Below are 12,517 nucleotides of genomic sequence, written 5' to 3'. Positions count from 1 at the left end.
AATTAAATGGGTCAAAAATTGAAACCCCGACCTGATCTGTTGCAGGTCGGGTCAACCTGCTAATGACCCATTTAACCTGCTTTTTTTTTCAGGTCATTGAACCCATATAATTCAGGTCATTTGACCCATTTGACCCAAAAATTACAATATTACAAAATTACAATATTACAAAATTACAACATAAAAACTAATTTATGGCTAACACTGTAAAACATTACAAGCTTCATCCATTAATGGAACACAGTAAACATACTTTCATCCATTAATGGAGTTGAAAATCGAACACAGTACAAGCTTGAATTGAAGATCAGGAAGATTGAACTGAAAAATCAGAAAAATCGAACACAATCCAAATCAGAACAAATCGATCAAAAAACTTACACATCAAAATCAAAATTGGGTCAGAAAACCAAAAAATAGAGTAAATAAAGAAAAATGGAGTAAAATCAAAATCAAAACAGAAAATATTACCAGTTTAGTAAAACAAAATCTAAATCAACACAGTATTAACACAGATTACACAAAGATTACAGTAAAATAAAAATCGATGAAGCAACAAGCCTAGAAAATGAAATAGAAAATATGAATCTTGCAAAACATAAAGAAAAATGGAGTAAATATAACACAAACAGAAAAATCGAAAAAATCGAAAAAATCGATAAAAATGAAACAGAAAAATGAAATAAAAAACAAGATGCAAATTACCAGTTTAGTAAAAATGAAACCCCAACAAATTCGAAAAAATCGAACCCTAAATAACACAAACACGAACCAAATTATTATGAAGAATTAAAGAGAGAAAATCAGTTCCAGCAATCAGCAATGAACATCAAAATCAAACACAAAAAAATCGAACACAATCCAAATCTAAAAAAATAAAATCGATAAAAAAAAACAGAAAAATCGGACTTACCTTGGTGCCGCAGAGAAGATGAAGGAGAAGAGAAGAATGTGTAGGAGGCCGTAGGTCGCAGTCTCGCAGAGAAGATGAAGGTGTAGTGTAGGCGAGAAGAGGAAGGAGAGGAGAAGAGGAAGTGAGGAGGAGGCGGCAGCAGGAAACAAACAAATGTTTAGTTTAGCCGTTTAGGGTTTTATCTGATTTCAATTTCAATGCCTTGCTGGCACGCTGCTCGCTGGATTGATAAATGGGTTATTTAAATATTACTTTTAAATATTAAGTCATTTAAAAATTAAAATTTTCAATGGGTTAATAAATGGGTTAAATATGGGTCGACCTGACCTGATTGACCCATTTAATAAATGGGTTAAACAGGTTTTTTTCGGGTTTAAATATTCAACCTGAACCTAACCCGTTTAATAAACAGATCAGGTCGGATTGATCCATTTAATTAAATGGGTCAAAAATCTAAACCCAAACCCGCTAATTTCGGGTCGGTTTCAGATCAGGTTAGCAAGTCGGGTCAGCTTTTGCCAGCCCTACCTAAAATAGTTGGACATATATGTGATGCAAATTGAATTAATGCTGCTCCCACAATCTTTACCATACCATATAGGAACAGAAATTCGGGTTTTAACTGGTTGTCCATCCTTAAATCCTTGTATATATTTCTATGTATGAAGCCTAAATGCCCTGCTCTTTTGCATTTAGGACTAGCAGTCCCGATTATCATATCAACACAAGCAAGCCCTTTTCATAGTAAAAATGAATGTACACTAAAAAGAGATCATCTACTTCAACGAACAAGTCAGGAAGTAATTCTACCCGGACAATTTATGCTACACAAACACCAAACATAACAGACCACAGCACATATAATCGGATGGTGGTGATAAAAATTCAACCCATAAGGTCCTAGGTATTGATTATGTCTTACAAGTCACAAGTTACTTGGACTCGGGTACTGATATTGGATACTAGTACATGTCTAAGTGTTGGATACGTCTAAATATTCAATTTTACGGCTAAAATGAAGTCTCTAAATGCCATACCAATATTCGAGCATACATAAATATGTGAATCAAAATGAAGAGTCCCAGTAACATAGCTCACAAGCTTTATACTGAATTATTTTTGTAAGAACTTTTACTAGTCCGTACAATATCATATTATATGTAATTGTAAATGTTTAATCCCAGATTTTGTTTGTTTTTCACATGAGCATAGACATATGTTTTAGAGGAGATAACAACGACATTATATTATCCAATGTAGACTCCCACTTAGGTGGAGTTTGAGGGGATAGGGATGTAACCTTACTCTTTTTAGCGATAATAAAGAGGGTTGTTTCTGACTGACCTTAGTAGCAAATCTCATTTTCGACTTCATATAGATAAGAGGTGCACATGATTTAATGAGACATTTTGATTGTCCATTATAATCCGTAAAACCAAAAACACGTAAAAATACACTGTTCAACCAAAAGTAGATGATGTTTTGTTTGTGACATGTGAGAAGGAGAATCAAAATATTATTGTTTGTAAACTCTCTCTGTCTCATTGAGATAGCAACATTTTCTTTTAAAAACTCTAACAAGTTTGCATAATGTTACACTCTAAAGGAATTAAAACAAGTAATTCTTTCCCCACCATATATTCCTTGTAATTTCAAATCTATTTAGCAATGAAAAAAATCCTAAATCCCACAAAGTCTACAATGTGTTCATACAACAATTAGAAAACTATTACAAATGATAGGCCTTAAAGACACGTCAAAATAAGTGACCAGGCCTTCAGTAAGATCTTCTCCTCCGTCCCTTTGATCCGCATCAAACTGAAAACTTAGCATATTATGTAGCAAAATCAAAAGGACAGAGAAAGTAACGAGTTTGTCTTGCTAGGGCGAGATCGTGATACAGCAGCATGAATACAACAGACCTCACCACATAAGATATCAGAATGAATACATCAGAATCAAGATCAGGTACTAATTTTCAGTCGAATTCCACACTCGTTCTTTTACTGGCTGATACTAACAATCAAAATTCTGTCAATCTTTCTCGGAAAATCACTCGGAAAAATGGATAGATGCAAATTTATCGAATCAGTATTTTACCCGGTTCATCAAAAGTTGCAGCAATTAGGACGGCCCTTGGCCAAATTATCCCACAGGCAAAGCATCTGTCTTGGGGACTGATAATGTGCAGTGTAATACCCTTGCATGCATCCATACTGGCAAAACTTCCAGTTGTGCGAATACTGGACTCGACGAGAACTGTTGAACTGCTGAACCCACATGCCCATGCTCACATCTTCCATCTTGAACAACTGCGAGAAAGACCCGAAATTAACTTAGTGAAGTCAGAAATGACTAATAGATTTAATGGGTATTATGAACATTTTCTGCTATCGAGTAATGACCTTTAAGCGTTGGTTTGTATGCTGATCTCCAATGAACCTAGCAATATCACTGGAAATTATATAAGCTGGACCATTAGCGTAAGGAGGATAAACTTCTTCCGGCCACTCCTGTTACATGAACTAAATCTCTTTAAACATGGGAAAATGCATTATCACCTATATCTGAGACAGAAGTATCACAAAACCGACAATAAAACCTGGATAAAAAAAGCAAATATTACAAGACCGAAAATTTTGGCCTTAAAGTTCCCTAATCTTCAAACTTTGTACATATATATCTAGTGTTGATAGCATTCTGTGTTTGCTTGCACACAACCTCCATATTGTTGGGACTTGAGATTAAGGGTAGCGCATTGTTGATGCAATGTTGCACACAACAGGCTATCTCTCTTGCGGTCTTGCCGAATGCAATAAAGCAGTGTATGTTGGTGTATAGGTGCATAGGAGGTGTGTATGATGAGGAGTAAAATCACTAGCGTTAAGGTGATGCCTAGTCAATGTGCTCGAACAAAGCATCAATGGGTTGAGTAGTGCCTTGAACGAGGCAGTGAAACAGCAAAGTCAGTAAATGGAATTGCTGAGGTGCTCGAACGAGCAGATATAGCGCTTGAACAAGTACCTCGTCAGTCGTGCACCTCTATTCTGATACATGCTGAGGTGGACTTAATCTTTCTTTTTGTTGTGGACCTTCGTCCCAATGATGGCTTACGACTCCTAGTATAAATAAGAGTGGTTACAAATTAACCTAGGATGACTCTAATCCTAAGACCAAAACACATATCCTTCTTTTACTTTCTCTCTTCTTCTAGTGTAATACTCCATTGTAAGAGTTCTTGGAGAGCTCCATTGTTTTCTCTACTTTTAGTCAACGCTAGCTACCACTGAGGACGTAGCCCTAGTAGGGTGAACCTTGTAAATTTATCTCTTGATTATTGCACTTATTTCCTAATGCATTTCATTCCTAGTTCATTGATTAAGGTTGATTAAGAACAAGAGTCTCCATACCTCTGTAAATTAACCTTAATATGGAGAATTTCATCTTCCTGATGAAATTATCCATATAAAACATTTCAGTCCTATTGCACTTATTTCTTCTTCAATTACATTTTCACTTTCTTTTTGACGACTCTTGTAATAAACAAACAATGATAATTTAATCTACAATAGTGTTTTCCCTTGAAAAATGTTTTATACGGAGAATTTCATGTTCCAGATGCACGTCATTGACACACAATTTACCTCCTCATATAGTAAATTTAACAATTCTAATCCTTAGAACTCAAAAGGCACATGCTTCCTCTTCTCATCTTTGATAATACGCATGAATGATTGGTGTACTGCCTTACTCTTCATCCTCGGATTGTAGAAAAGGTATAATTCATAATGTCTGCGAAATTTAATAATATCTGACTCTTCTCTTCAACGCTTAATCTTAAACGCTACTAAAATAGTTTTAAATATCTACCAAACTCGGAACTGCACCTTCAAAAGGTTATTATACCATACAACCATAGCCGCAAACCCTATCATCAATTCCCTTCCCCCTAATAGCATTAAGTCTAGGCTCCCACGTAGATTAAATTTAGAGGGTCATATGTGCGCAACTTTATTCCTCTGATACCAAAGCATTAATTTCACATTATGGTTCACATGAACAAAAGCATAAAAACGTGGAAAATCGTCACTAACAAAATATTTAATTTGGTTCTGCCTAACACTAATGTACAACACAAATAACAATTTCCATGATCATCAACATATATTTTACTCCTCCATTCATTCTTATTGATTGTCTTGTGCTCTAGCAAAACCCAATTGTATCCGTGTCATCTTCAGTCTACCTAGTTAAAGATATGTATCCAAGCAAGAAAAATGAAGGTCACGAAGCTTTCTACATCAATATTGGTTTACACCAAGGTTTTGCTTGTCCTTTTCACTTTAATGGACTTAAGGAATTAACACAGTTTACCCAATATGATTTACCGCAATGCAAACTGGACAAGCCTTTAGATTTGACGGAGTGGATTTTTAACATTCTCATTGCTTGTAGAACTATAGGTATCCTAAAACGACACTTAATTCAGATAGAAAAGAGAAATAGACAGGAGAATCATATCTTGCCATTGGGTACACAAACCATTAGCTTGACGCCTTTGTCCTAAAGAAATTAACTTTGAATGTAACCAAGGGTTTGTACCTCATAAGTGACAGCCCATTTGCCGCGTCTAAGAGGTCGATGTAAGAGATTCAAATTTCCCATGTAAAGAGACTTCTCTGGAGAAAACGCCTGAATTTGCTGCAGCACAGTGTTGAATCTCACAAATGTATCATCATCACATTTCATTATGTATTCAGCAGTAACATTTTGAACCTGCATTAAGTACAGTAAACACTGAAAGGCTGAAGCAAAAGCAAAAAAAATTCAAGAGGCTTGATTATAAAACCTCATTTATAAACTGCTTGAAAAAGAGATGTACCCTACAAGGAAGAGAACTCACCCCATACTCACAGATTGCAATTGTTTTAAGAACCACAAGTTCATAACGATCCAGGAAAGGCAAAATCACAATGTCACCAAAATAAGCAGCTTCTTTCTTCAAAATCGCGTTAACCTCCTTTCGTTGACTCTACGGGGGCATGATAATGAGTAACATAATAGTAAGGTGGATAGATAGAAAAAAAAAAAAAAAAAAACTGAAGACAGCAGGTTGTTTAGATGAAAGGGCATTGATTTTAAACTAAACCAGAGGAAGGACAAACAAAAACGGGAAAATGTGGATAATTCACCATTCAGAACTACTATCAGACAGCATCATATTTTAAGAAATTCAGGAGTTAGTTCTAAACCTCTACACAACAAAAATTCAAGTGACAATTAACCCTCATTCCACACGGTTCATTGTCAAAGCAATCAGAAATTCTATGTCATTACCATGAAGAAATACCTCAGTGCTCAGCTCAGCATAATGGTGGTTAGCAATTCCCTCATGTACCAAGCTTGATTTAGCTCACGAAAAACACTTTGAAACAAGATGCAGGTTTTAATGATACATGGAAATACGGCACAAAATACTTCAAAAGAAAGCAAAACATACAACAACGAAAGAATACACATTCAATAAATGAAAAGGGTAGGCAGCTACAAATAAAGGTAATTATTCTTCAGATTTTCTTCATTAATATTCAACACACAACTAAAATGGGAAAATGTGGTTACCAATGCAACAAAAAATCGAACAGCTACTTTTGAAGAGTTGATCTCTAGGGACTGCATCCATGTTTTTCTAACTGCCATGCGTTCTGCAAAATGATTGGTCGCAGATAGTACACCGACAAATAGTTTAATAGGTTTCTTGTTCAAAGGGAAAGCTTTCCATTTTTCGGACATCTCTAAAACTCGTTGGGGAGAGAAACTGGGATGTGTAGAAGGCAGCGACGTCACATATATGGAATGAACATCCACATCACCTTGAACTGCTAAACCAGTTGCATCTTCAAGAGTGAACCCCTGCATAAACAGACCACCATCATGCTTACTAATGAAAGAGGCCTTAAACTAAGAACACATCAAATATAGTTACCCCAAGATGCAGAAGCAGAACCATGGATACGTGATTAGGGTTGTTAGTCTAATCTAGGGACGTTGTGGAGCAAGTATATTTGAACTCAAGTTGAAAAGATTTTTGAGGCAAACAACAATTTTTCACTACACAAGGTTGGAAACCACATAAGCAATAATACCTTTAAAGCAATGAACATCCAACAAAATTTAATAAGAACTTTTCAAGAAACACCACTTTGCAACTGACATACCATTCGATATGGAAATGAGGTAACATGTCGACCCCCAACATTGATATGATATCCTTCAATGCCAGCACGGATGGTAAGGATAAACATTTTACCCTCTGCAAATGGATATGGCCAGAGAAGCTCTGGTTTATGCTTACGGCCTATAAATCGCTTGAGCCATGAGGTTGTTTTTGACTCTTTGGGGTCCACCACATCACTTGACATCCATTTTTCGCATCTCCTGTATCCATCAACTATAGAAAAGCACATCAGAAATTTGGTATTGGCAATCCTAAATCCTACAGATGAGGGTATGTAAGATAAATGTCAAAAAGCCCTCTATTAAAGTAGGTTACTACATCAGTCATTTGCAAAATACAACTAAGAGCTTTCTTTGATTAAGACATGCTTACAACATTCAGATGACACTAAATGGGTCTTATATTTTCTGATCTTTTGTTATCTCCTCTTTCAAGATGTCCTACTCAACGTTGCATGTTGTCGCATTCGCGTTGCTTCAGTTTCTCTCTCTCTCTTTATCTTGTAGTGGTTGTGCATCTGCAATCTTATTGTAAGTTTGGGCTTGTAGTGTATCATGAAGTTGCAATCTTACAAAAGGATGGGGGTGGAAGGAAGGAGATAGGACATAGGCAGTCTAAAAATCAAAAAATCACGCAGGATATTACCAAGGAAGAAAGGCGTGGAGGAAAAAAGGATATTGTCAAAGAGGCTATATTTAACAAAAAAAAAAGTTATATATTGTACCAACACATTATGACTAATTCTCTTACTTCTCATATGTCCCTTAGCCTTTGATCATAAACAAAATCAGGAGTAATGCACACATAATTGGTAGAGCTATCTAAAAGTTTTGACATGTTGCATCTCATGTACCCAGATATGCTTTCTTATACTTCTCAAATTGTCCAACTTACTAAACATATGTAAAGAAGAAGGCACATAAATCATAAACTTAGATTTTCACCTCATTTTACGAAAAAATACTTTGTCAAGAATATATTATTGGAGGGATCAGAGGCCAAAGATACATAACCGAATGAAATAACTAAAACGAAAAAATAAAAGAAACAATAAGTAGGACATGCAACTCCTATGCCTCAAATTGTCCCCGGTGCCAACTTGATTATGGTTCAGGCAATGAGGTACTATGCACCTCAAATACTTTTTTTTAGCAATCATAGAAGTAAAACGGCTCAATAAATCATGTGCGCTCATATCATGTTTGTAATTAAACATCGATTGGGGCAACTTCTTTAATATAACCGGGGTAAGGTAGCAATAGCATACATTAAAAACCCCAAACGGCGGGATCCATTGTGTGGCATTAAGGTAATATAATGTGGTTGTATATAAGACTTCATGTGGTATAGTATAACTAGCTAATTAGTCTGGCTCCATAGACAAAAACAAATTATACTATACTAATTACTAGGCTTTACTCTTAAAACCTACAAGCCCTAATCTAAACTAATTTGAGCATCAAATGAACTTGGAACTTGGAAGCTCTTAGCTAAACTCACATAACCAATATAAACATTTTTTCCTACATAACTAATCCAAACATCATTTTCTTGAGACTTGTACATAACATGTATAAACAATGCAACAAGCTACCGTGTATTTCAATTCCGTCAATTTCATTACCTAATTACTTAACAATCTTTTCTTATTGCATAGTATATACTATATAGCACTCTAAAAAACACCAATAATACACTATGTTTAGTCAATTCAAGGTAGCAATGAAATATTGTTACGAGTTAGTTTTAGTTTTGCAAAACACAGCAATATCTAAATCTTTAGTGCTAAAAGAAATGCTTATATTGGAATGACGTATATTTTTATAGGTAACACGGACAAAGAAATTGAACTTTAAGAGAAATAAAAGGTTTCGCTGCCTTACTGAGCAAATCTTCATCCCTGGTTGATGGAGAACCATCACATCTATGAGATTTTCCCCATTGCATCCTGTAGCAGGTGTTATGCTCAATGACTGCTCGGCGACTCCAATCCCCTCTCAATCTAGGATTAAGATGCAAAATTTTTGGTGGAGCTTCCCCTTCCACAGACTTCAACCCTTGCAATTCTACACTGAACTGCGAAACCATGACCAACGGATTACCATTCCTGAACTTTGCTAGCTGAGGTACATACTCTCGATGAGCATAATGTGGTGTACCAACTACTGTAATAGAAGAGCCTGCAATAAGTCCACAAGGAAGAAATGTGATATTGGCTTGACTCACCAAATCCTCCCCACTCATGGCTAACCATGAAGGACATGACTCCGGTTTTCCATCAAGAACAATTTTATCACTAATATCAGCAAAATCAGTATTCTCTATTTCTTCCCAAGCCTTTGAGCCTAAAGTCCAAGCCTCATCCGCCATTTTCTCCAAAACAGACAACTCGATAGAATCATTCCTCTCCATTGACGAATCATTGGCGATTCGACCATACCGATATCTAAAGGGTTTTAAAGATTGAGACCCAAGTCTTTGATGTTCCAACAACATTAATTCTACATCCTGGTTTACATTATCCTCCAATTTCCTATGATGAAAATCCTTATACATGGAAATAGCAGATCCTTTTCTCACATCTTCATCATGTACACCTACTTTAGCAAAAACATAGCTATCATCCCCACTAAACCCAGAAGCAATTTCTAATAGTTGAGGAAACTTGAATGCAATGAAAACCAAGTACAGTGTAGCTAAAACCAACAAAAAGCATGACAATCTAAATCTCCTAGGACCAACAGGCTCCACCTTATGTCTCTTCATTTTTTCACACCCAATAACCAACTATAAATCTGTACTAAGATTCAGAAATACCCATTTCTAATGAAGAAAACCCCAGTATCTTGCAGACAAAAAAGCTCTAAAAAGTGAAATAAATGATTAAATCTCAAACAAAATTTGCATTTTTCAACAGGATCACATTAATAACCCACCAGTTTGATTGAAAGTAGAACATATGAACAATCAACCAAAACTATCAAAATAGGTTGCTTTCAAAGGAAACCCGTGAAAATCGATTAATGGCCACACCATTATTTTTATGGGTGAATAATAATGGCTATCAATGCTTAAAAAGCAAACAAACAGCGTATTTATGCTAAAGGGGAAAAAGCTTACAGAACGTAAGGAAAATAACGCGATAACTAATTGAGCTTAAGAATGGTGTATCAATCTGAAAACCCTCAAATGAATCTGGGTATAGTAACGAAATACTAATTCATATGAATCGGGAAAGAATAGGAAAATCAAGCTGCAATTTCGATCGGCTCCTGCCGAATGGCGTGTGATCGACTGCTGAATGGTGAAGTCCTTCAAAAGCCTTTTTGCTTGTTTGTTGTTGGTGGTGATTGGTGTGGAAAATGGACATGATCACAAGACCAATCAATTTTGAAATTTTTTTTGGTTATTCTTATAATTCGTCACCCTTTTTATTTTATCGCTACTCTCCTAATCAAATTACGAATTTGCTTCTGGACTTTAAAAAATTATGAATTTGGCATTGGACTTAATAACACTATTATCAACTAAATTAATAAAAAAATTATTAATAAAAAATTAAAAATTAATTAACAACTAAATTTTAATTAATATATTATTATTATATTAAAAAATAATTAAACATTCAAATAAATTATTCAAATTCAAAACTAATTATTATAATAACATTATCATAATATAATATTACATTAAAATAAAATAATTTATTACAACATTTATTTAAATAACAATAACTTAAAAAATAAATTAATTAAACAAAAAAATTTCATAATTGGAAATTCAAAAAAATAAAAATAAAAATAGCAGTCGCACAAAAAGTGCGACTGTACCTAGGTCGAGTCGCACTTTTTGTGCAACTCGACCTAGGTACAGTCGCACAAAAAGTGCGACTGGTATTATATTTATTTTTTTTAAAAAAAATTATTAAATTTATTTATATTATTATTATTATTATTATTATTATTATTATTATTATTATTATTTTGATTGTTATTATTATTATTATTAAATTTTTATTTTTGTTTTAATTATTATATTTAATTTATCTTTTTAAATACTATTATTATTATTATTGTTGTTATTATTATTATTATTATTATTATTATTATTATTATTAGTAGTAGTAGTAGTAGTAGTAGTAGTAGTATAAATAAGAAATTTTAAGTCTAGTGGCAAATTTGTAATTTTTAAAGTCTAGGGGCAAATTCGTAATTTTATTTAAAAGGGGTGGCGATAAAATGAAAAAAATGACGAAAAATAAGAATTGGGATTTTTTTTTCCTAAATTAATGTAATAATTTAATAATTTTTTGATTTCTCAATCTCAAGGCCTAACTAGCAAAATAATTTTCTAGAATATAGTCCACCTAGATTTGAGGACTTATTAAAAATCACTATTGTTGATGATTTTTTTTTAACAAAAAGAAAATTAAAATAATTTTGTGCCTGCACTAATGTCAATTGAATCGAGTTTCCAGCATATTGCATGTTAATATACAAGTTCTCACAATATAGCTCCATTTAGATTTGAGTTGATTACAGAAAAATGAGGTTGAAGTAAATAAGGAAAATATATTTTTGAAAAACTCAAAACATAAAGCCTTTTGTTTTTTTTTTAATAGTTTAAACAAAAAAAATAATTTTTTGCCAATTTTTAACTTATCTCTTAAGAAAATTTCTCCTTAAGATACCTTAAACTCCTATACCATATTTAGTTTTTAACACTTCTAATAATTCAAATTCAACTATACTTAAAACATACTCCCTTTATTTACCCAATTTAGTTTTTAAAATTATTCCTAACACTCTTAATTTAAATTATTCCAAATATATAAATTAAATCATAATTGAGATCTTATTTGATTCGTTATAATGTAATTTATTAATATCAACTTTTTATAATTTATAATTATGCACAATAAGATGCATTAGGACATCCCTTAATATATTTGAAAATGTACACAAACTAAGAGAGACAAAGATAGCGAAGTAATCATATCATATTATACCATATCATACAATAATCTAAAAAAAGACCCCTTAATTTTAAATGACACTTTTTCAATGACTGAGTACTTGGCGAAATATAATCAACTTAAATTGTTGATATATTTTAATGAATTTCCCCATAGTAATATTTGTAAATATAAAGAAGAATTCTAACATAGAAAACTTATCAAATTATAATTTTATCTCATTTGTCTTTCTCTTTTCTAGGAGACTTTTCTTTTGAACGCAACATTTATTTTTTGGGTATTGATAAATAGTAGTGGTGTATGAAAGTCATAATCTTGCAAATGACGACATTTTATACACCTTCACTTTGCTGCTCCCCTTATTTGATTAACTTTAACCTTTGTGCTACCC

At 33.5% G+C, this 12,517-nt stretch overlaps 1 protein-coding gene across 2 annotated transcripts; it reads right to left on the bottom strand.

The window, feature by feature from the left end:
* Positions 1 to 2,457: 2,457 nt before the first annotated feature.
* LOC130815013 (hydroxyproline O-galactosyltransferase GALT2) lies at positions 2,458 to 10,535 on the bottom strand. Of its 2 annotated transcripts, XM_057681335.1 has the most exons (7): positions 9,035 to 10,535; positions 7,132 to 7,364; positions 6,536 to 6,826; positions 5,817 to 5,945; positions 5,516 to 5,689; positions 3,319 to 3,426; positions 2,458 to 3,225 (listed from the first exon to the last, which is right to left on the bottom strand). In XM_057681335.1, exons 1-7 carry the CDS (start codon positions 9,915 to 9,917, stop codon positions 3,022 to 3,024), a joined length of 2,022 nt encoding a protein of 673 aa, XP_057537318.1. In that variant the 5' UTR covers positions 9,918 to 10,535; the 3' UTR covers positions 2,458 to 3,021. The 2 variants fall into 2 exon arrangements, with proteins under 2 accessions (XP_057537318.1, XP_057537319.1); XM_057681336.1 differs by lacking the exon at positions 2,458 to 3,225 and having other exon boundaries at positions 3,319 to 3,438.
* Positions 10,536 to 12,517: the final 1,982 nt, after the last annotated feature.

This window comes from Amaranthus tricolor, chromosome 6 (assembly GCF_026212465.1).
Source record: "Amaranthus tricolor cultivar Red isolate AtriRed21 chromosome 6, ASM2621246v1, whole genome shotgun sequence".
Taxonomy (NCBI): Eukaryota; Viridiplantae; Streptophyta; class Magnoliopsida; order Caryophyllales; family Amaranthaceae; genus Amaranthus; species Amaranthus tricolor.
This window is presented reverse-complemented; position numbering and strand designations above follow the sequence as displayed.

Coding starts and splice junctions, on each gene's coding strand:
- LOC130815013 (XM_057681335.1), bottom strand. CDS start 9,917: ATGAAGAGACATAAGGTGGAGCCTGTTGGTCCTAGGAGATTTAGATTG. Junction 5,690..5,816: donor TTGCAATCTGTGAGTATGGG/GTGAGTTCTCTT, acceptor TACTTAATGCAG/GTTCAAAATGTTACTGCTGA. Junction 3,226..3,318: donor ATACAAACCAACGCTTAAAG/GTCATTACTCGA, acceptor TCTTTCTCGCAG/TTGTTCAAGATGGAAGATGT.